This window comes from Bos mutus, chromosome 17, assembly GCF_027580195.1.
Source record: "Bos mutus isolate GX-2022 chromosome 17, NWIPB_WYAK_1.1, whole genome shotgun sequence".
Taxonomy (NCBI): Eukaryota; Metazoa; Chordata; class Mammalia; order Artiodactyla; family Bovidae; genus Bos; species Bos mutus.
Genome location: NC_091633.1, coordinates 69,195,654 through 69,220,693, shown reverse-complemented (window position 1 = coordinate 69,220,693; position 25,040 = coordinate 69,195,654). Strand labels below are relative to the sequence as shown.

The 25,040-nt window shown below is 39.7% G+C and overlaps 1 protein-coding gene across 1 annotated transcript in view; it reads left to right on the top strand.

Moving 5' to 3' along the window:
- Window positions 1–25,040, top strand: part of DCHS2 (dachsous cadherin-related 2) — a 316,336-nt gene that overhangs the window by 149,802 nt on the left and 141,494 nt on the right. The window contains 1 exon segment of the mRNA XM_070385628.1: window positions 4,946–5,177. Coding sequence (XP_070241729.1) covers window positions 4,946–5,177 — 232 coding nt within the window.

Sequence of the window (25,040 nt, the reverse complement as noted above, 5' to 3'; positions counted from 1 at the left end):
ATTCTTTGGAATTCTGCATTTAGATGCTTATATCTTTCCTTTTTTCTCCTTTTCTTTTCACTTCTCTTCTTTTCACAGCTATTTGTAAGGCCTCCCCAGACAGCCATTTTGCTTTTTTGCATTCTTTTCCATGGGGATGGTCTTGATCCCTGTCTCCTGGACAATGTCACAAACCTCATTCCATAATTCATCAGGCACTTTATCTATCAGATCTAGGCCCTTAAATCTCTTTCTCACTTCCACTGTATAATCATAAGGGATTTGATTTAGGTCATACCTGAATGGTCTAGTGGTTTTCCCTACTTTCTTCAATTTAAGTCTGAATTTGGTGATAAGGAGTTCATGATCTGAGCCATAGTCAGCTCCTGGTCTTGTTTTTGTTGACTGTATAGAGCTTCTCCATCTTTGGCTGCAAAGAATATAATCAATCTGATTACGGTATTGACCATCTGGTAATGTCCATGTGTAGAGTCTTCTCTTGTGTTGTTGGAAGAGGGTGTTTGGACTTGATTGACTATTTCCTTTTCCATATTGGGAAAATTTTCAACTTTGATCTCTCCAAAAACTTTCTCATACCCTTTCTTTTCCTCTTCTTCTTCTGGGACCCCTCTAATTTGAATGTTGGTGCATTTGATATTGTCCCAGAGGTCTCTGAGACTATCCTCAGTTATTTTCATTCTTTCACTTTATTCTGCTCTTTAGTAGTCATTTCCATCATTTTATCTTCCAGCTCAGGGATTCATTCTGCTTCAGATATTCTGCTATTATTTTTTGTATCACCTTTACTATCATTATTCTGAATTCTTTTTCAGGTAGTTTGCCTAGTTTCTCTTAATTTATTTGGACTTCTGTGTTTCTTATTTCTTCCTTCATTTGTACAGTATTTCTCTGCCTTTTTGTTATTTTTTTTTAATCTTATTGTGTTTGAGGTTTCCTTTTCCCATGGTTAAAGGTTGAATTCTTTCTTCCTTTTGGTTGGTGTGGTGGTTTGTGTAAGCTTTGTATAAGGTGAGATTTGTGATGAGGTTTTTTTTTTCCCTCTGATGTGCAAAGCTGAGTGAGGTGGTAATCATGCCTACTGATGATTTGGTTTGTATTTTTGTTTTGTTTGCTGTTTGGATGAGGCATCCTGCACAGGGTGCTACTGGTGGTTGGGTGATGCCAGGTCTTGTATTCAAGTGGTTCCCTTTGTGGAAGTTCTCACTATTTGATATTCCCTAGGGTTAGTTCTCTGGTAGTCTATGGTCTTGGAGTCAGTGCTCCCACTCCAAAGGCACAGGGGTTGATTTCTGTGTGAAGATGCTTTTCATCTTAGTACTCTGGTCCCCAGCAGTGAGTAAGGTACTAATGAGGCCAGGGAGGCACTCAGGAGAGCCCTCTACCATCACCACCCTGCTCCTGGTGAGCTCACTCCCAGCACAGCTGGAGCTTGGGCCTCAGTCTGTTTGCTAAGGGTCAGGCACTCTGTTAAAAGCTTCTTTCTAAACATTATTTGTCCAACTGGAATCCCTTTCCAGGAAAGGTATATGTCCCCAGCATTTGTGAGATCCTTGAGGCTTTTCTTTAAAGCTTGTAAATGTGTTTATTCATCAATTTTGCAGCAGAATATTAAGTTCCTGATTATGGGCCATCATTCCAGACTTCACCTGGATGCACTATATTTCTTTTATGAAACTTAAAAAATTCAGAATTTCAAGACAAATATATCTGGTCCCATGTATTTAGGATAAAGAGCCTGTAAAATTTTCTAATTGGTGGTGGTTAGCCATAATAAATGCATTCACACATATTATATCACTCCTTGCAACAACAGGCCTGCAAGGTGAGCAGGTGGCCCCACTTTGTGGAAGAGGCAGCTCAAAGTTGGGCCATCTTATGTTGTCGAAGCTGTGGTCCCAGAGGCAGGCAGGGCTAGATATTAGATCCAGATCTTCTGGCTCCAGATTGTTCCACTGTGCCACAGACCAAGCTGTACAGCATTTGTCTCGTAAATGTTAAGTTCTTTGTAAACAGGGGCTCTGTTTTCCTTTTTCCTCTGAGACAAAATCCATGGTTGGCATTGCCTGTAATATGGTCTTTAAACATTCCTTCATGAAAGGTCGAATTTATATCATAGTAATACTTTAAAAGTCTCAAGTCATGGGGGCTTTGGGGACAAATGAATCTCCATTCCAGTTACAGATCTGCTGTTTATAGTCTCACTTACTTTGGACAAGTCACTTAGCCTCTTTGTGCTTTGATTTCCTTATTGTAAAAATGGAGGGCACCATAAAAGTCTTTAGAAAGTGAGATTATAACAGTTGAAGGAGAAAATATATGTAAAGCACACTTAACATTCATTCACAAATGGTTGTTATGACAGGAAAGTGTCCCCTGTGGACACATTTAATAGATAAAAATTAGATTCATAAAAAAGAAAACTGAGATCTATATGTAATACTGTTCCTGCAAGAAGATTCACTTATCTATAACAACAAGCTCTGATTTGTCCATCTAACATTTTGCTTGTTTTGGGTAGTGTGGCCTGATTTGGAGTCTTTGTGGACAGCCCAGTAATGAACATCTTTGTTCTTGAAGGCCTGAAGGTGGAGTGAGCCTCATTTCTTCACATGTTTGCCACTCTTTCATTTCTTCTCCTTCCTGCTTTCTTAGCCTCTCCCCACCTCAAACCTAAATGATTTCTTGATCTTGAGGAGAAATTTAAAAGGACAAGGGAAGGAAAGATAAAGGAAAAGCAAAACTGGGAAAGATTCCAGCTCTAAGAACCAGCAGGGCTTTGTGAGATGGGGTGCAGCCTTTCCCATCCGCAGCCCCTCACTCCATTCCACCCGGGACCCACGGGTTACTTCAGTTTGCTGAAGACACGGCACCAGTCTAAATGTCAAGGACACAGACTAGATGGTACTGCCATTGTTTTTCTGTTTTTGTTTTAATTTTTTAAAATGTATTTTAGTTGGAGAATAATTACTTTACAATAATGTGATGGTTTTTTGCCATACATCATTTTCATTTCTACTGTTCACTTCTTTTTTTCTTTTTTTATTCTATTGATATGCTGTTATGTTAATTGATTTTTTTTTCTCATTGTGTCTACTGTATTCATTTAAAACTGGCATAGCCCTGGCGCTTTATTCAACTTAGAATATGGAAGATCACTATTTTTTATTCTTTCTCTGTTCTTTTTCAGTCCGCGGTGTTGGGTACATGGGCCCTCAGAGCATGAGAACGGTTTCTGAATTCACAGTCAGCTTCATCCCAAACAATAGTAAATGATGCGCTCTCTCTTGCGCCCTCCCTCATGCTCAGCACACGTTCCCTCCAGAGTCCACAGCCGTGGTGTCCCTTTGTCCTGTGCCAAAGCTGCTGCTTCACTGCCTTTGATTTTCCTTTTTGCTCACTGCCTCCTGCCACAGTGGGAGAGAGAGACAGAGACAGAATAGGAGAGAGAGAAGAGGATAAGTGAAGGAGAAAACCCAGGCTGCTGTGACTTACCAAGGACTTTTGCCTAAGATGAAAGTATCAAAGTATACCAGATAGAAATGGAAAATGGTGCTTTGAAGTAGGAACATATGTTTTCCTTTAGAAAAGTAAAAATTGCAGGGATTATTTTCTTCTATTGTGCTCTTTCCTGCTCCTTGTTTTTAGATGAAGGAAGCACACACACAAAGCCAGTATGGGATCCATCTCTCACTATTTTAGGCACTTGATTTCTTTTCTAATATGTGGAAAATTTTAAATCTCAAAATGAACCTGGCACTAAGTTTGTAGGAAAAGCAGATGAAGCTGACTGTGAATTCAGAAATGGTTCTCATGCTCTGAGGGCCCATGTACCCAACACTGCAGACTGAAAAAGAACAGAGAAAGAATAAAAATAGTGATCTTCCATGTTCTAAGTTGAATTAAGTGCCAGGGCTATGCCAGTTTTTAAATGAATACAGTAGACACAATGAGAAAAAAAAATCAATTAACATAACAGCATATCAATAGAATAAAAAAAGAAAAAAAGAAGTGAACAGTAGAAATAAAAATGATGTATGTCACCTGCTGTGCTGGACTTGATGATTCTTCTGGCTCCTACCTAGATTCCCTCCCTCCTTCCAGCCTTGCTGCCCTTGGGAGACAAATCAAGCTACTCTTCTGCTTACAATCCTCAGATGGGTAGAGACATGGTCCTCTCAGAGGCCCACAGAAGCCCCTGTGCCCTTCCCCCGCCCCTCTGACATCACCCACCGGCCTCCTTGCTATTCTGATCAGGCTCGGGATGTACTGTGCTCCTGTCTCAGGGCCTTTGCATGAGCGCTCATCTCTGTTATGCTTTTCCTCCAAATAACAGATCTGGTCCCTCAGATGCATCCGTCTTTACTCAAATTACACCTTCTTAGTGATGCTTTCCCCCGTTACCTATTTTGAAATTCCACCTCCCTCCAGTATTCTCTTATCCCTTCTCCTTAGCAGTTAAAGATTATCTAGGCATTGAAAGTGATTTTTTTTTTCTCTTTGGATTTCAGGAGAGATTTCCTTATTTAAGGAAATCTTAAATAAGACCTCTTTGGCCTCTACTCTGAAATTATTACCTCCTAGAAGTATTTTTTTTTCCCTTTTATTTATTTAAACTTTTTCTTCTGTGTTGAGGTATAGCCAGTTAACAATGTTGTGATAGTTTTAGGTGAACAGTGAAGAGATTCAGCCATACCTAAATACATGTGCGGTAATAAAATTCCAGTTTAAGAATCAGTATTGGAGTACAGATATCATGCTATTCACATGAACTCATAGCTCAAGTTTTAAAGTAAAATGCATATATATATATATAAAAGTAAAATGAATACACACACACACATACTTTTGGTTGTTTCAGAAGTCTATTCTAGGATCCTTCTCACTTATTGTGCACCCCAGTGTTCATGTAAGACCCATTTGTAATCACTTCTCATCCATCCAACAGGGTGGACTCAGTGCCCAAGCTTTTGTTCGTGTGGAACTGGAGGATGTAAATGATAATGAACCTGTGTTTAACCCATTAACCTATGTGACGAGCCTTAGTGGCCAGGCGCAGCTGGGCACCGAAGTCATCAATGTTCTTGCCACAGACAGGGATTCTGGAAAGTATGGAACAGTGGCCTATGAGCTCGTCCTTGGAGACCTGTCTTCCTTTTTCACCATCGACTCCACCACAGGTATGTGAGCTTGGAATCAATAGCTTTTGCATAAGAACCAGAAAATGAGTTGAAATGATTTTTTCCTTGGCAGGGGTGTTGCAGGACTCACGTCACCTTCCAGAAAGCATGTTGAAAAGAGCCAGGATTTGTTAGGCTAGGACTGGATCTGAGTCCCAGCTTTACCTCTTCCTGGTCTTACGACCTTCAGTGGCCTTGTATCCTTACCTTAGGAGTACTAATAATTCCTATGTTGCAAAGTTTCTGTGAGGATTAAAGGTGGTAAATTATAAAAGATACTGGTTAGTAGTATTTATTTTGCAAATGTCCCCTATTTGTATGATCATCTAAGGATAACTTGCATCCTTTCAATGTATGAATAATCCTAATCATGCAAAAAAGCATTGTAGTGACATCCAAAGGAATGCCTTTCTCGTGCTATGGCTGGCATTCCCTTAATCTCTTCAGGTCTTAGTCTCATTGTTTCTGAAATGATACCTAAAGCTCCTTTTAGGTCTCTTATGTGGTAATTGTGTATCTGCTGAAGAAATCGAGTGGGCAAACTGAATCTTTCAGAAGTAATCAATATTTAAGAGGTTGCCTCCTTTCCCTATTGGTTTGTTGTTAACAGAAATGTTTGAAGTGTTTGGTTATAAGAAAATATAAAATTTTAAGTGTATAATATTACATTATAATCCTATGGAGATATTGCAGATATTCTGGTCCTAATAATGAGGCTTCAAAAAAAATTTTTTTCTTTTGAATTTCTTCTTTAAAAAATGTTTATTTTATTTATTGTAATAAGGACACTTAACCTGAGATGGTTCCTTTCACACATTTTTAAGTGTACAGTACATTATCATTCGGCTTCCCTGGTGGTTCAGTGGTAAAGAAGCTGGCTGCCAGTGCAGGAGATGTGGGTTCCGTACCAGATCTAGGAAGATCCCCTGGAGAAGGAAATGGTAACCCACTCCAGTTTTATTGCCTGGGAAATCTCATGGACAGAGGAGCCTGGCAGGCTACAGTCCATGGGGTCACAAAGAGTCAAACATGACTTAGAGACTGAATAACAACATTATCATTGACCAGAGGTACAGTGTTGCATAGGAGATCTCTAGGGTTTACTCATCTCGTTTTACTGAAACTTTATGCTCCTTCATTAGCACCTTCCATTTCTCTCTCTTCTCTGATCCCTGGCAACCATCTTTCTACTCTTTGATTTGATGAACTTGACTATTTTGGATACTTCACAGAGTGAAATATGTAATAACTGTCCTTCCATATGCATGGCTTATTTCACTTAACTTTATGTCCTCCAGGTTTGCCCATATTTTCCTGTGTTTCAGAAGTTCCTTCTTTTTTTCAAGGCTGAGTAATATTCCATTGTATGTATATGCCGTATCTTGTTTATCCATCCATCTGTTGATAGACATTAAGTTGTGTCTACAACTTGGTGATTGTGAATAGTGCTTTAGAACATGTGGGGGTGCAGAGATCTCAAGATTTTATTTTTTCTTGAAACACCTTCTCTGAGCATGGGTGAGATGTGTTTCTATTGTGATGCTAATACTGATGTGAAGTGCTACACTGGGCTTTTCTGCACGTAGTCATACTGGATCTTTACAACACCCTTTGTAATGACTGCATTCATTAGCAACGAACAATAACTGAGACAGGGAATCTGATGTACCAAGTTAGTTTGCCTTCTTAACTAGCTCCATTAGCTAAAGAGTTATTGCATCTTGCCTGGAAAGTGTACCTCTAGTGTGTATGACTGACCAGGGGATTAGTTGTTTTCAATGGCAGGCTTTATAAGACAAAACTTTCCTTGCTCAAGATAATCCACTGACATGGTCCTTTTAGCTTTTCAAAGATCAGACAAAAAAACTTTTTTAGGAAATTAGTCTCTGCTTATCTTGACTTTTTCAAAATTCATCTAAACTGAGGACCTTAACTACTTGTCAAATTGTCAGGCCCTCCAGGGCACTACGGAGAAGGCAATGGCACCCCACTCCAGTACTCTTGCTTGGAAAATCCCATGGATGGAGGAGCCTGGTGGGCTCCAGTCCATGGGGTTGCTAAGAGTCGGGCACGACTGAGCAACTTCACTTGCACTTTTCACTTTCATGCATTGGAGAAGGAAATGGCTACCCACTCCAGTGTTCTTGCCTGGAGAATCCCAGGGACAGAGAAGCCTAGTGGGCTGCCGTCTATGGGGTCGCACAGAGTCGGACATGACTGAAGTGACTTAGCAGCAGCAGCAGCAGCAGCAGCAGCAGCTAGGGCACTAACATTGCCAAAAATATATAGGTCAGCCAGTAATCAGGGCACATGATCTAAAAGCATTTAGCAGGTTGTTTTAAAAAACATCAACACACTCATCCTCTAGTTTCCCCTGGACAATCTTGAAGAATGATCTATACTGTATTGTGTTTTTAGGAGATATTTCTGTTGTTGTGCTGGCTTCAACAGCCACAGGCTTCCATTCCTGGCACAGGCATTAGATAAATGCCATTGTTAATCAGGGAGAATGCTTTAAGTGGTTATTATCTAGGAGAGTATCTTGGTATTTTTTTAAAGCAAAGACCAACTTTGTAATGGAAGGGGCCTTGGGATATTATTGTTGGCATTTCGATGCTGCTGAATTTAGGGTGAAGATATTCTCAGTCTGACAGGGCTGAGAATGTGGTTGCACCTAATCACAACTCATGAGAAATTCATGGGACCTGCTAATGCTTTACTGTAACCTTTAGAAGAGAATGAAACAGCATCATGACTAATTGTGGAAAGAAGTTGCCTAGTGAACAGGTAGTCTCCAATTTGAACATCTGAGTTCCAGTTCATCTGTTGGTTGACTACAACTACAGACACATTTTCTATTTTGTACATAGTAGTTAGGCCTCCAGGCCCTGCCATAAAAACTGGTTTAAATGCTGATGTTCTCAAAGAATGGAACAAGGAGCTGTACTGGAATATGGCTTCCGTTTCCTAGATCTGTGTCTTTGTTGAACCTGTAAAAGGCTGGACTTTCTTGCTTTCATTTTAAAGGCCTGTCTCTATAGGGCCTGCCAGTAGAAACACAATCTCAAGATATTGCCCTTATCAGTAAATATATATGGAGTAAATGAATAAATGACATTAGAAATAATTGAAAAATGATTTAAATTCTTATTACAGACTCTTAAGAAATTGCAGAGCAGTGCCATTGATAACAGAGCATACCTTCATTTAAAATCCTCTTTCCCCATTGCAGAATGGCACAGGATCCCAGGGCCTACCCCCACTTTTCTTCAGAACTCTCTCAAATTCCCTCTGCAGCATAACTGTGCCAGCTCTTTTCTAGTTATAGAAACTAAATACACACAGATACATGTGGGTGTACATAGGTGTACAGTGGAGGAGAAGACTGAGAATTGATAGCTGACTTATACATAGTCACTTCTTCCTGAAATACTCTGAAATTCTCTCTTAGAGACATTAATTCATTTACTCACTGGTTCCTTTGTGCTTTCATTTTGAGGCTTCCTATATCAGATATACTATTTTATAAGCTTACATAGGCTCCAGTTTTCCCGAAGACAAGAGATTTTCCATTATCTGTTTGTGCCATAACCAGGACTTGCATGAGAAATAGAGTTCTTGGACTTACTGTGTTTAGCTGGGAAGGAAAAGGTTTTGGAGGGGGGTGTGGCCATGTCCTGGTTGTTTTCTCTTGTGTGTTTATCTTCCTGTTCTGTTTCTGGTTTTCTAAGTGTGTTGTTGGTTCAAAGAACATTTTTGTAGAATGTGTCTCAACATCAGGAGAGAGAGATTGACTTGAGCCTTCGTTTCTCTTATTCTTAGTGGTTTCCTTTGATGTGGGTACAAGGCAGACCACACTGTTTTGAGTTTTAAAAGGAGGTAACACAAGAAACTTACTTATTAATAGCCCTTTTTCATGTATTTTTAATCCCATTTTGTGAACTATTGGTCAATTTTTTTCCTACATTGTCCAAATTAGTCTTTTTAATAAGGTAAAAAAACAATTTTTAGCTTTTGTGTTGATTCTATTTATTTAGTGATTTTACTCTGCAACAAGCATTACTTATAATTCAGATTATTTTAAGGTGGCAGGTTTCAAGCATTTGTGTGAGTCTTTTATTTTTACCCAATTATCTCTTTTGCTAGGGCTACCTATTGTTACATTTCTGTGATTTATCTCTTTGTATGCTAATGATACAAGAAAAAGTCAAAAGTTCTGAAAAGAAAGACAGAAAATGGAAGCAAGTCCATCGTTTCCACAGATATTGTTTCAATGCCTATTATGAACACAGTTCTCAGTGTTTGGAATACATCAGTGAACAAGACAGATAAAAATTCCTGCTCAATCTCATAGATCTGACAACAAAAGCTCACATTGTTTCACCTATTGTCTGTTCTGGGTTTAGTAGCGGTGCACACAAAATCCAAATTTAACACTACGGAAGGACAAGTAATTAAAAGGGCAGCTGAGAGAGTTAAACAGCCACACGCAGCCAGCACTGCTTCCCTGGTTAGTTGTGATCACCCTCTTTGTGCAGGGTATGTGGATTGTAACAGCAATTATTAGCAATGTAGCACCAGGACAGTTTTCCTTTATTTCAAGGGCAGATTCTTTTCTAATGCTGGTTTTATGCTCAGATTTCATACCTTGTAATGATTCTCATAATTCTACATGATTGTCACTTTCCTACAATCAGTGTTCTGATATATAGTTAACAAATTAATACCACACCTTATTTCTAAAGGATGTGAGTCTGCTCATGCCAAAATAAAAACCAAGATGACTTTCTTTAATTTGCAAGACAGAGACTAAAATGCGTCACAAGCACCTAATCAGTGTATATCAGTTTCATGGGAAACAGAAGCATGTAGAAAGCTTTCTTTAGTTTTTCCAGTTAAAGACCACAGACTCTTGGAGATGGAAGGAACCTTACAGTTCAGCTCCCTCATTCAGTGGAGGAAGAAACTGAGGCAGAAGGAGATTTGGTGACTTCCCTAAAGGTACGCAGTTGGTACATGGCATAACTGGGCTTGAACCCCATCCTGGACCTGTGATCTGTTGCTGTACTGCTCTGTATCAGACAATGCTTTTTGACATCTCTTCCATATATTGCTCATTTGAGCTTTCCATTAGCATATTAGATAAGCAAGGCAGTTGTTATTCCCATCCACAAATTAAGAGACTGGAGACCCTAAGAGTCCTAGTGATTTGCTCAAGGCAATAGTAGTAAACCTGACACATTTTGACTTCTCAAATTTCCATTTTGAAGCTCTTTCCATGATTGTGGCTTTGAAAAAAAGAAAAAAAAAACCTAAAGACAAAGCTAAGGTAAATATACATTACATTGATTCAAGTAGGTAAGATAGGAAAACAATCTCTCATTGTGACTTTATATCAATAAGAAATTGATATTTATATCTTATAGTTTTTGATCTATCTCTGTTTTTGAGAAAATTACATTTACAGACTACAGATGTTTGGTGATGGTCAGGATTTTGTGCTTGTTTTTGTTCATAACTATCCCATAGCTTACAATTTTAGTAATTACCCACAGATTATTGTCTAACTACAAAGTACACTTTGGCAAAGAGTATGCCATCTTTTCCAGAAGGTTTGCTTCTAAAAATAAGTATTGTTTAATTAGTAGGAAAACATGATTCTATCTGTTTATTAGATTTTACTTAATAGAAATCTTGAAGTCCTTTTATTAGTCTATCAATTAAAAAAATTAATCCCAGCAGTTTCTTCTATTTAAATGACAAGATAAAAGCATAGACAAATAATGTTACAGATTATAATTAGTATGTATAAATCTAAGCACTCAGCAATTGAAACATAAAATAACTAGTGCTCTGTAAATGAATCAATATCTATTTTTTAAAGTTAAAATTGATCCCCCAAATAGTAATTAATAATGTATGTGTCATGAAAAAAAAAAGCTAAATAATCACTGTTCTTTAAAGTGTTAAAATATAATGTCATAAATTTTAAGCTGGCAAATACACAGGTAAAGGGAGCTATTGATTTTACTTACTGTTTTATTATTTATTATATGTAAATATGCTATACCATGGACTGTAGCCCTCCAGACTCCTCTGTCCATGGAATTCTCCAGGCAAGAATACTGGAGTGGGTAGCCATTCCCTTCTCCAGGGGAATCTTCCTGACCCAGGGATTGAATCTGGGTCTCCTGCATTGCAGGCAGATTCTTTACCATCTGAGTCACCAGGGAAGCCATATACATACATATTATGTATGCCCCTATATATATATATATAGTAATTAATACATATATATTATAGAGCTACATTTTCTGGCTCCTCAGATCTTAGTTGAATGTTGAATTCAAGTAAATGAGTTTTCTAGCTCCTCTTTATATCTGAATATTTTTAAAAGTGAATGTTTTGAAATATTCAACATATAGGAGGACAAATTTAATCTTAATACTCACCTCTTCTAAGTGATGACTATTCATTCAAAGAAACTTATAGCTTCGTCCTGGTCTCTAGTAGAAATTGTTTCACTACACAAGTTGGCATTGAAAGCCTGAAAAATAGTCGTCGGCTCAGAAGTCTAGTAAAATTCGTATATATATAAATATATAGTCACAAAATGGACCTTGTCCAAATATAGAAAGACAGATTTGGTTATCTCACTCCCCTGCCTAAACCTTTCAGTGACTTTGGCTCTTTGGCCAAAAGCCAATCCTCGTTACGGTCTCCCAGGCTCTTCATGACCCACTTTCCCTGTGGTCTCAGCTCCAATAATTCTCCTTAGTCTTTGTGCTCATTCCTTACACCAGCTACTATTTTTTCTCTTCCTCCTCCTCCTTCTTGCTCCTTCACCTCCTTTGCCTGAGCTCGTGTGCTTCCCTCCTTGGGCACATCACATGTGTTCCCTTCTGCCCAGAACACTGGACGACTCTCTCTCCTCTTCTGTTCCCACACACACATCCTCACCCAGCTAATGGCCTAACTCATCCTTCAGAGCTCAAGTTATGGGTCCCCTTTCCATGGATGCGTTTTCTGACAATCCCCTCCTCAAGCACATTAAAACAGGTGCCCAGTTTATGTTCTAGCACAGCTTCTCTTTATATTATAATTACATGTTTTGTGAATAGTTGATTGTCTGTGCCCCACCGACACTGTCTGTTCTGTTCCTGGCTCCTTTTCTGGTTACTAGCTCAGTTCTGGGATGTAGATGGTACAAAGTATGTGGTTGTCAAATAAAAAAGAAAGACTGAGATGGAATTGTTGCCAAAACAAAGCTTGTAGTCCAATTGAACTGACAATAATAGTCCTTATAATACACAGGGATGATATTGGTGGGTGCCAGAGAAGGGAGGGGTTGGGCAGGTGAAAGGGATCCAAAGGTACAAACTTAAATTTATAAGATAAATAAATTCTGGGGATGTAATGTACAGCATGGTGACTGTAGTTAACAATATTATATTGCATATTTGACAGTTGCTAAGACAGTAGATCATAAAAGTTCTTATCACAAGAAAAAGTTTATTAATGTAAATATGTATGTGATGATGGTTGCTGATAATCATCTTCACAATGCATATGTATATATATATATATATATATCAAACCTCTAATTTGTACATCTAAAGCTAATACAATAGTATATGATCAATTATGTCTCAATAAATAAATGTAAAAAATTGTGTTATGAGAGTACATTAATTTTTAAAGTTTAATACTAGAAACAAAATAGATAGTCCATACCACAGTACAGAAATCTATGGAAACATATATGGAAATGTAGAAAGAAAACACATGTAGAAGAAGACCAGAGACTTAATAATTTTTTCCCGAATGTCAAATATTGAGAGTGTGGCCACACACAGTAGGGTGGTGTTTGACCAAAAGAAGCTCAGCAGTCTGGCTCTTAGTTTTTAACAGATGGTCGTCCACAGTTAAGTTATTTTATCTTCAGGCTTGTATTAGGCAAGTTCTTTCTGTTGATGCATCAAACTGAATGCCCATTATCCGATTAGAGTGAGAAAGTGTGACTGTCACAGGAGTGGGGTTCTTGAGGCTTCATGTGCAGCCTGCTTTCTGTACTCAGGCATGCTGTGGAGAGAGTCAGATCAGTCTGGGGAACTACAAATAGCACTGACTTTTAAAGAAGGGAATGCGGTAATGTTAATGGTTAGTGGTACCAGATTAAAATGACCTGACGGGCCTTCTCCATCATAAGGACGTCCTTGCCAGTAGAACAAAGCTGTGGAGGCCTGCCGACTCACTCACTGCGCCCTGCATTGCTCTGCTGCTGTCAGGAGGGAAACGCCTGAAGGCTGTTCTTGCTGTTCTATGGCCTGATCTGGATGTGTGCTAACGATTACCTCTTTGTCCTACTTTTACTGGGATTGTTGGCTATGCTCTGGTTTAGCATATTTTAAAAGATACATTTCAAAGACAATCAAGAGTGTCTCTCATCTGAATAATCTAGAGCAGGAATGACAGACAGTGGAATAAAGGAGGGATTCCTGCAACCTTTGTTTGTGGAGCTGAGAGTGCTGACTAGTGTCTACTGGGCATGGGCTCTGTGGTAGAGACAGCTGGGGTGGGGTTCAGTCCTGCCTGCAGAGGCCAGGGCTAGGGGTCTGAGCCGTGCCCGCTTTCCAGGAGATGAGGAAGCAGTGTGTCTGAAGAGGGACGTGCTCGTGTCTATTATGGCAGCCTCAGATTCCCTGCGAAAGCCATGAGAGCACTAGTGATGGAAAGTGGTTTTTAAACAGCTGCCCAGGCGGGAGAGAACGGATGCTCCAGCATCAGTTGGCAGCTGTCCAGTGAGAGTGCTTTTGCTGCTCTCTTATCCCCTCCTTTGCCCTAGATGCTCCTAGATGGTTCAGAAACTCACGTTAGCAAGATGAGGAAGAGGAGGAGAGTTAGGGGAGGAAAGAAAGAAGAAGCTAACAACTTCTGACCTGTAGCACATGCCTCACCTAAACTTTTTTTCCCCTTAAATTATAGCTATTTATTTATCTTTAATTTTATTGGAGTATAGTTGATAATTCCTGGTGGCTCAGATGGTAAAGAATTTGCCTGCGATGTGGGAGACCTGGGTGCAATCCCTGAGTCAGGAAGATCCCCTGAGAAGGGAATGGCAACCCACTCCAGTATTCTTGCCTGGAGAATTCCATGGACAGAGGGGCCTGGAGGGCTACAATCCATGGGGTTGCAAAGAGTTGGACACGACTCAACGACTAAGACTTTCACTGTCATGGTTCATTTATGTTGCTGCTTAGTCGCTGTCGTCTTTGACTCTTTTGAGACCCTGTGGACTGTAGTCTGCCAGGCTCCTCTGTCTGTGGCATTTTCCAGTCAAGTATACTGGAGTGGGTAGCCATTCCCTTCTCCAGGGGATTTCCTCGACCCAGGGATTGAACCTGTGTCTCCTGCATTGACAGGCAAATTCATTACCACTGAGCCAACAGGGAAGCTACATAGTTGATTTACAGTGTTATGTTAATTTCAGGTGTACAGCGAAGTAATGCGGTTACACATACATCCATTCTTTGTCAGATTCTTTTCCCCATCTGAACTCAACCTTAGAGTTTTGATTATTCCATGGACATTTATACTCTATTTATTAAACTGAGACTGTTCTGTGACTTAATGTAACAAAAAGAATTTTAATTGGTTGCTAGTGATTCTGGAGGAGGCAGGAGCTTCCTGAATTTTCACATAGGGTCAGGAGAAGAATAGTTAGCCATACAAAATAAATTAAAATAGAAAAGAATAAAGGCACTCTATGGTTGCATGCCATGAATTGTGCTTTGCTATCATACTTGTTACATATATTTATGACAACACAAGATGATGGTGTCTGGGGTGGAGAGACGGGCTACATTGAGTGGGTGTGGTTTAATGAAGGAATTTTAAATCATGACAAAGTTTAAATATAGGAAATACACAAGATAAGGGTTTTGAGTGTCAGTATGTCATGATGATATTTAAGAAAAATTTCCCTGGAAGTAGTGTGTCGGTTGGATTAAAAGACTAGAAATTTTGAACAAGGAATATATATATTAACAGAAAATATGTAATAATAGTATGTTACTATTATTATCCAGGGATAGCATGATAAAATTTGTACTGGGGAGATAGTAATAAAAATAGAAAGGAACTAATCTGAGAATATTTTAAGAGGAAAATGATATAGAGATGATGATTGATTTATTAATGAAAGAGGACAAGTCATGTGCAATTCTTTAATTTTAACTGAATGATAGATGATCCAACTGATGTCAAATTGACAAATACCCCAGAGGAAATGCCACCTAGAAAGAGGTATAGAACTTAATTCAGGTGAGAGGACATAGGGAGATACTACAGCAAAGTAACTCTTGAAGTCATGAAACATATGAATATTTTGATGGAAATAATATATAGCTCTGGTCTTCCAACTTTAGAACACATGAGAATTACCAGTAGAGATCTTTAGAAATTCAATCCCAGCATGCTTTCCCACTTCTATAATATTTCTTTTTTGCTGTTTTCCAGTCATTGAGTCATGTCTCTGCAAGCCCATGGACTGTAGCACACCAGGCTTCCCTGTCCCTCACTATCTCCCTGAGCTTGCTCTGATTCATGTGCACTGGGTTGGTGATACTGTCCTACCATCTAATCCTCTGCCACCCTCTTCTCCTTTGCCTTCAGTCTTTTTCAGTGTCTTAGAATTTTCCAGTGAGCCAGCTGTTCTCATCAGGTGGCCAAAGTATTGGAGCTTCAACTTCAGCATCAGTCCTTCAATGAATATTCAGGGTTGTTTTCCTTTAGGATTGACTGATTTGATCTCTTTGCTGTCCAAGCTTTCTTTGCAAGGAGCAAGAGTCTTTTAATTTTAATAATCTTTCTCGACATCAGGATATCTAGGTAAGAGCCTGAAAATCTTTTTTTTAACAAGTAATCTAGGTGATTTTGATGCAGGTGGCCCAGGACACCCTTTGAGATCTCTCAGAGACTGTAAGAAGAGCCCAGTACGAAGCCAGAGAAATGCTTAGAACTCTAAGCAGTAGGAAGGACTGTGGATCAAATCCACGAAATTGTTAGGAAAGGCAAAAATAAGATTATAGCATAACCAGAGCTAGGGGCTCTGGTCCAAGAGCAAGGGGCTGGCATGGATCAGATAGACTGTAGAAGGCAAGGGGCGTGAGGGTGGAGGCAACATATAGTCACCTATCTTCACTCACATCCTGCCTGTATCTGTTGGTTTCAGTAGTGTTTCTTATAAACAACATATGGTTGGATGATTTCTCTCTTTTAACTAGAGCATTTTGTCCATTTTGAAGTCTTTCCCAGTCCAAATCTGCTGTTAGTAATGAGTCTAACTCATATTAACATATTTCCTCATGTATTGTGTGATTTTCTATTGTGGGCTTGAATCTTTATCTGAGAGAATTCTTTTAACCCCAGGGATGAAGTTGGGTTCCTCTGAAGAGTATTTTGTGTTTCCCTTGCCTAAGCACCCTCAGTTCAGTTCAATTCAGTCCCTCAGTCATGTCCGACTCTTTGTGACCCCATGAACCGCAGCATGCCAGGCCTCCCTGGCCATCACCAACTCCTGGAGCCTACCCAAACCCATGTCAATTGAGTCAGTGATGCCATCCAACCATCTCATCTTCTGTCGTCGCCTTCTCCTTCTGCCCTCAATCTTTCCCAGCATCAGGGTCTTTTCAAATGAGTCAGTTCTTCGCATCAGGTGGCCAAAATACTGGAGTTTCAGCTTCTACATCAGTCCTTCCAATGAACACCCAGGACTTATCTCCTTTAGAATGGACTGGTTGGATCTCCTTGCAGTCCAAGGGACTCTCAAGAGTTCTCCAACACCACAGTTCAAAAGCATCAATTCTTTGGCACTCAGCTTTCTTCACAGTCCAACTCTCACATCCATATATGACCACTGGAAAAACCATAGCCTTGACTAGACGGACCCTTGTTGGCAAAGTAATTTCTCTGCTTTTTAATATGCTATCTAAGTTGGTCATAACTTTCTGTCCAAGGAGTAAGCATCTTTTAATTTCATGGCTGCAATAACCATCTGCAGTGATTTTGGAGCCCCCAAAAATAAAGTCTGACACTGTTCCCACTGTTTCCCTGTCTATTTGCCATGAAGTGATGGGACCAGATACCATGATCTTAGTTTTCTGAATGTTGAGCTTTAAGCCAACTTTTTCACTCTCCTCTTTCACTTTAATCATGAGGCTCTTTAGTTCCTCTTCACTTTCTGCCATGAGGGTGGTATCATCTGCATATCTGAGGTTATTGATATTTCTCCCGGCAATCTTGATTCCAGCTTGTCCTTCCTCCAGTCCAGCCTTTCTCATGATGTACTCTGCATATAAGTTAAATAGGCAGAGTGACAATATACAGCCTTGACGTACTCCTTTTCCTATTTGGAACCAGTCTGTTATTCCATGTCCAGTTCTAACTGTTGCTTCCTGACCAGCATACAGGTTTCTCAAGAGGCTAAGCACCCTAGGGAAGGACAAATCTATATTGTTTTCAACTAAAATCTTGACTTGAAATTTTTCATATCATCCTTTATTGTGAATTCAGGCTAAAAACTACTGTGAAGGTTGGCTTATGTTTATGAATTCTCGAAGGACATTTTTACTCCTCCCTTTAGGACACCAGGTTTCAAGTCACTAATTTTCACTCGGTAGGCAGGGGTTTATTCCTAGCTCCCTCTTACATTGAAAGCTTTGTGGATCTAATTTTATTGGAGGAACTCCTGTGAAACACTCCCTCTCCACACTGCCCTCATCCCCAAAGGTCCTGGTCTTGTCTTCTGCCTCCTGAGTTCCACAGTCATTAAAATAAAAATTCAAGGACACTGAGGTTTGGTAAATACTCTGAAGGTCAAAGCTGAATTCCTGCTGTATGCACTCTAGGTGCATCACTTAATATTTTACTGTTTTCACTGCCAATTTTTTGTTGCATTTAAAAGGCTATATTTTATATATTTTTATATTTCTGGCAGCACTTGCTTTCAGGGAGGAGGTGGTCAGTGTATTTAGTATCAGAACAGTGTTCCCTTTAGTAATTCTTTTAGTGATGATTTGTAAGAGGTAAATTGTCTATCTGTCCTGGCCTTATTTATGCTTGTTATAATTAATTTTATGTGTCAACTTGACTAGGCTATGGTACCTAGTTTTTGATCAAACACCAGTCTAGATATTGCTGTGAAGGAGTTTTTAAGATGTGATTCACACTTAACTAAGTAATATTTGGGTAAAGCAAAACGTGTTCCATAATATGAGTGGGCCTCATCTTATCAGATCCAACCATTCCATTCTGAAGGAGATCAGCCCTGGGATTTCTTTGGAAGGAATGATGCTGAAGCTGAAACTCCAGTACTTTGGCCACCTCATGCGAAGAGTTGACTCATTGGAAAAGACTCTGATGCTGGGAGGGATTGGGGGCAGGAGGAGAAGGGGATGACAGAGGATGAGATGGCTGGATGGCATCACTGACTCGATGGACAGGAGTCTGAGTGAACTCCCAGAGTTGGTGATGGACAGGGAGGCCTGGCGTGCTGCAATTCATGGGGTCGCAAAGAGTCGGACATGACTGAGCGACTGATCTGATCATCTTATCAGTTGAAGGCCTTCAAAGAGAAGACTGATATACCCCCAGGAAGAAGGAATTTTACCTTTAGGCTGCATTCCAACTCAAGACTGTGACATCAACTCCTGCAAGAATGTCTAACCTTCTGGCCAGCCCTGAATTCCAGATTTGCCAACCCCCACATGAGCCAGTTCCTTAAATCTCTCTAGTCTCTCTACCTCTATTCCTTCTTCCCCTCATTCCCTATCTTCTCTATCCCATCACTGTCTCTCTCTCTATCATTTCCACTATTTGTTTTTGTTTCTCTGAAGAATTCTGACTGATCCAGTATTCATACTTTAAAATAGCTTATCTGAGTAGAAAATTTTGAATAGGCAGTTGTTTTCTTCCATAACTTTCACAATATTGCTTTATCCTTTGACCTCTGTCATTGCAATTGAGAAGTCAAAGAATTATTCCATTATAGGTTCTCAGTCTTTTTTCTCTTGTTGCTGCTGTAAGATTTTATCTTTGTCTCTCCTTTTTAAAAAATATCACTTATGTATATAATTATCAGTGTCTCCTTTTCCCATATATGAGAATGCATTCCCTTCAGAAGTGCCCATCAGTTGCCCTGACCTTGCAGTGTGTCCTGGAGTGGTGAGTACTACCCTCACTGTGACTTCTCAAAGGCAATCTAAGCGCCTGCTGGCCTTGCCCTTGAAGTTTTGAACACCAGCTGTGAGTCACTCTCTCAGGCATTTGAATATCAGCTGCAAAGAGGTGCCCTGGGCACTGGGTACCATCCGAACAGCACCACCGCAGAGCTCTTCCTCTCCTTTGAGGTAGGGGTAGTACCACTGCCTCTTCCTCTCTGTCCTTGCAGCCCTGGAAAAGCCCACTGCTTCATGCAGTGCTGCTCATTCTCCCCTTCTTACAGCTTTAGCTTCTCATACATGTGTGGTCAGTCTTGCCTGTGGCTCAGATGGTAAAGAATCTGCCTGCAGTGCAAGAGACCCAGGTTCAATCTCTGGATTGGGAAGATCCCCTGGAGAAAAGAATGGCAACGCACTCCAGTATTCTTGCCTGGAGAATTCCATGAATAGAGGAGCCTGGTGGGCTACAGTCCGTGGGGTTGCAAACAGTTGGACACGGCTGAACGACTAACGCTTTCACTTCACGCAGGTGTCTTTGGTTCTTTTAATTGTATCGTCTCTAACAGTCTCAGTGTGGTTTCTGTTTCCGTTACTGGTTCCTGACTGACACAAGTACCCGTAATATATTTAAATACACAAAAGAAGATATGAAGATGTAAGCATGCACATTTACTAATAGTGAACCAGCGGCCCTCAGGGCTTTCTGTCACACTGTTTTGTCATGCATATCCAGACAAGTGTGTTTATCAGTTGTGCTACCTTTCGAGTGGTTGTTCTTAACAGAGTATCACGCTTTTGTTTAATAAAAGTTTTTGAAAAATCTTAGAAATCCTAAAGTTTGGGGCTTTTTAAAATAGTTTATACAAGAATTGGACATTTTCAGAGAGTAACTAATTGTGTCTGAGATTGCTGGGTGATTATCATCATCATCCTAATTTATAGATGAGGAGGGTAAATCCATGATGGATTTAAGTGAAGGCCTGAATGCTTCTGTGGGCATTCACGGAAGTCAGTGCAATTTGTGATAGTATGGAGACTGTACTTGGCACTTGGTACTGTTGAAAAGATTTCCTGTTATGTAAAACTGACCATCCCATCATTGCCGAGGAGTTTTGAGTAGATTAACATTTGTGTATTTTATATATATAATATATATACGCAATACAAGTATGTGTAAGTATATATAGATATGTATGTATCTATGTATACACACATATATATGTGTATGCATATATGTGAATGTAAACTATCTTAATGCAGACACCCTAGAGCAAAGGCCATACTTCTGAGATGTCTGTGAAATGACACCTGAAGTAGTAAGATAATGGGCGTCTTCTTTTAAAAACCTTTTGAAAAGCTAAAACTAGAAATATTTACCTTGTATGGTCAGGCTCTTATACAGTGTTATTTGTTTTAAAAGACTTGAAAAATGTTTTCTCAACAAGGCCCTTCCCTTTGGGAAGTGGGTCGCCTGCCACTGCCCAGCAGTGAGTTCGTGTCTGAATGACTGCTGTATGTGAGGCGCCTGCCTGCCAATGAGGCAGATGTAAGTGATGTGGGTTTGATATCTCAATCGGGAAGACCCCCTGGAGTAGGAGATGGCATCCCACCCCAGTTTTCTTCCCTGAGAATCCCATAGACAGTCCACAGGGTACAAAGCGTTGGACGTGACTGAAGCAACGTAGCAGGCATGCAAGCTAAGCCCTCGTTGTAAGAGCTAACATCATGCAGTGCCTTAGCTGCCAGGTCTAACTAGTTCACTTCATTGGCATTTAGCTGTTGATCAGTGAGTGTATATTTCTTAAGTGTGAAGGTTCTTGACAAAGTTATATTTGTACAGCTGTCTGTATTTTCCAGTGTCTCCTTTTCTCTTCTCTTTTCCTTTCCTTCAAATTTGTTGAGAATCTGTAATATAACAAATGAGATGGACATTTATCAGTGAAATTTTGTTAGAAAACAAGAAAATTAATCTTGCCACATGGAATACCATTCTGTGTGGCATGAAGCATAGACTAATAAAAACCACAGACAACTTATGCGTTCTTTTTGGTCCCCATCGTCAAACCTTTGAGACTTCAAATCTCATTATCAAATTATCTCGATTTAAAACACCAGTTTCGGAATTTGGGGATGAGGCCCATTGAACACTAGATTACTCTCACCAGATATAATGCTTTCAACTAGCAGAGTGAATATAGTACAGATATTTATTTTATTACATTTCCCAATTTACCATATGTTGTTGGGACACATTTTGCTAGTAATTTGGACATTGGTAGCATTATTTTTGTTTATATCTGGGAATCACGTCCAATCACTTTTATATAGGTAATTTCTACAGATCATGTTTATCTCAAGCTCAGGGATTCATTTAATTGAATACAGCTCTCCTAAATATCTTCATTTGCTAGTTCTGATGTTTCCATTCTTGTACATCCTTGAAGCTTTTTACAGAATAAGAATCCTATTTTTGAAAAGGCTTTTGGACAGTTATTTTAAAATGCACGTTTTAATGTCCAATGTAAAGCTTCAATATGGTATGCAAGTATACAAGCTCTAAACAGAGGTAGATTAATGTCTTGTAATAAACACATATTTTTATGACTATCTTATATATACACACATATATAAAATTTCTACTTACAAACTTAATTGCCTTAGCTTGGGCTCAGTCAGTGTTAGTCACTCAGTCATGTCTGACTCTCTGTGACTCCAGGGAAGGTAGCCCACAGGCTTCTCCGTCCATGGAATTTTCCAGGCAAGAATCCTGGAGTGGGTTGCCATTTCCTCCAGGGGATCTTCCTGACCCAGGCATCAAACCTGGTCTTCTGCATTGCAGGCAGATTCTTTACTGTCTGAGCCACCAGAGAAGCCCTAGTTTGGGCTACTGTAACAAAATACCACAGACTGGCTGTTTTAAACAACAGATGTTAATTTCTCACAGTTCTAGAGGCTGGGAGTCTGAGACCAAGTTCCTGGCTGATTTAGCTCCTGTTGAGGGCTCTTGTGTTCTCACACGATGGGAGAGAGACAGAGCTCTCTGGCGTCTTCTCCTGTAAGGACACTAATCCCGTAGGATCAGGAATCCACCCTGATGACCTCATTTAACCTTAATTACTTCTTTGCTCCAAATATAGCTATGCTGGGGGTTAGACCCTCAACATATTAAAGATGGATACAATTCAGTCCATAGCACATATGCTCTTTAAAACTATAGTAATGTAAGAAGTATTGTGAGTTATCCTGTAATCTCAACCCATATAGATGGGCTCTCTTTATAGTTGTTCAGATCTTTCCATATTTTCCAGTGTGCATATTTCTTTGCATGTGTGTGTGCATCCAAAGTATATATGTTAGTGTTTATGATTATAGTTTACATATTATTCTGTAATCTAACCTGCTCATTTAACACTTCCTGAATGTTTTACAGTAGAAATACACTGTATTCTTATACATTGTTTAAATGTTTGAGTACTAAGTTTTTTTTAAACATACTGAATTATATATACATTCATTTTTACAACTCATTTTTTATATAAAATATACGATGTAACGGAGAAGGAAATGGCAACCCACTCCAGTATTCTTGCCTGGAAACTGCCATGGACAGAGGAGCCTGGTGGGCTACAGTTCATGGGGCACGAAAGAGCTGGACATGACTAAGCAACTAAGCAACAACAGCAGCATGTAAAGTCTTCTTAAATGAAAACGTATATCTTTCCTTTATACATTTTGGGTGCTATGGAGTATTCTTACTATATTGTATTAATATATTACAATAGACTTAAACATTTATTATTTCCTTGAGAGATATTAAATTCATTTGCAATATTGCAAAGGACTTCCTATTTCAGAGCCCTTATGTAAGTACAGGGTAGATTTCTAAGTTTTGAATAAGAACAATTTACCATTAGATAAATATTGCTAAAGTGTCTTTTGCAAAGTATATGTTGATACCACATCCTTTATTAATCTGGCAAAATATTACCTAAAAGTTTTACCCAACATTAGAGATGAAAATCGGAGAAGGCAATGGCACCCCACTCCAGCACTCTTGCCTGGAAAATCCCATGGACAGAGGAGCCTGGTGGGCCGCAGTCCATGGGGTCACTAAGAGTCGGACACGACTGAGCGACTTCACTTTCACTTTTCACTTTCATGCGTTGGAGAAGGAAATGGCAACCCACTCCAGTGTTCTTGCCTGGAGAATCCCAGGGACAGGGAGCCTGATGGGCTGCCATCTATGGGGTCGCACAGAGTCGGACACGACTGAAGCGACTTAGCAACAGCAGCAGAGATGAAAATAGGAGGTAGTTGTTTTTAGTTTTGTACTTCTGTTATGTTTAATAAGTTTGAGCATTATCGTATTTATTTATGCTTTATTCTTTCTTATAAGAATTATCTGTCCTTATTCACCTTAACTTTTGGTTTATTTGTATCTTTTCATCTTAGTTATAAATCTCTGCATTATTATGTGTACTAAACTGTTTTTTATATATTTTCAAAATGTTGTCTTTTGATTTTTAAACCACAAGTAAATAATGAATAAGTGAAATAATGAATAAGTGAATGAATGATAAGAAAGACAAACACCGTTAATTAAAGTGTAAGGTAGTTATATACACTACCATGTGTAAAGCATATAGCTTATTTGAAGCAGCTGTATAGCACAGGGAGCCCAGCCTGGTGCTCCGTGACAGCCTAGAGGGGTGGGATGGGGGTGCATGGCAGGGAGGCTCAAGAGGGAAGGGATACATATTAATATATAGTTATGATAGTTGTATGGCAGAAACCAATGCAGCATTGTAGAGAAATTATCCTCTAATTAAACAAAAGTTAAGTACAATGTGGCACATGTGTTATGGGCACATGTACTCAGGCCACTGCAGGGTCCTGGAGGAGCGGTCTCTGAAGCAGGGTGGGAGGTAGAAGGTCCCCTGTGCCAGCTGAACCTAGAACTGTGCTTTAAAATGTGAGAGAGTTGGACTGTGAAGAAGGCTGAGCGCCGAAGAATTGATGCCTTTGAACTGTGGTGTTGGAGAAGACTCTTGAGAGTCCCTTGGACTGCAAGGAGATCCAACCAGTCCATTCTGAAGGAGATCAGCCCTGGGATTTCTTTGGAAGGAATGATGCTAAAGCTGAAACTCCAGTACTTTGGCCACCTCATGCGACGGGTTGACTCATTGGAAAAGACTCTGATGCTGGGAGGGATTGGGGGCAGGAGGAGAAGGGGACGACAGAGGATGAGATGGCTGGATGGCATCACTGACTCAATGGACGTGAGTCTCAGTGAACTCCAGGAGTTGGTGATGGACAGGGAGGTCTGGCGTGCTGCGATTCATGGGGTCGCAAAGAGTCGGACACGAATGAGTGGCTGATCTCATCTGATCTGAGAAATCATTGCCAGAGAAAATGAAGTTATTCCAGGGAGGGGATGCAGCAATCCAAATAGAAAAGAACAAGATCTATTCTGGAAATTAGATATAGTTCTCTGTGCCAAGGTCCTGTACAATGAGAGTGGTGAGATGGAGCCACAGAGATGGAAAAGTACTAATTGAGCAGCTTGGTTATCACAATAAGGCACTTAAACTTTCCCTGAAAACTGGGAGAGCACGATAAGTCAAGATTTGGATTTTAGGAAGAC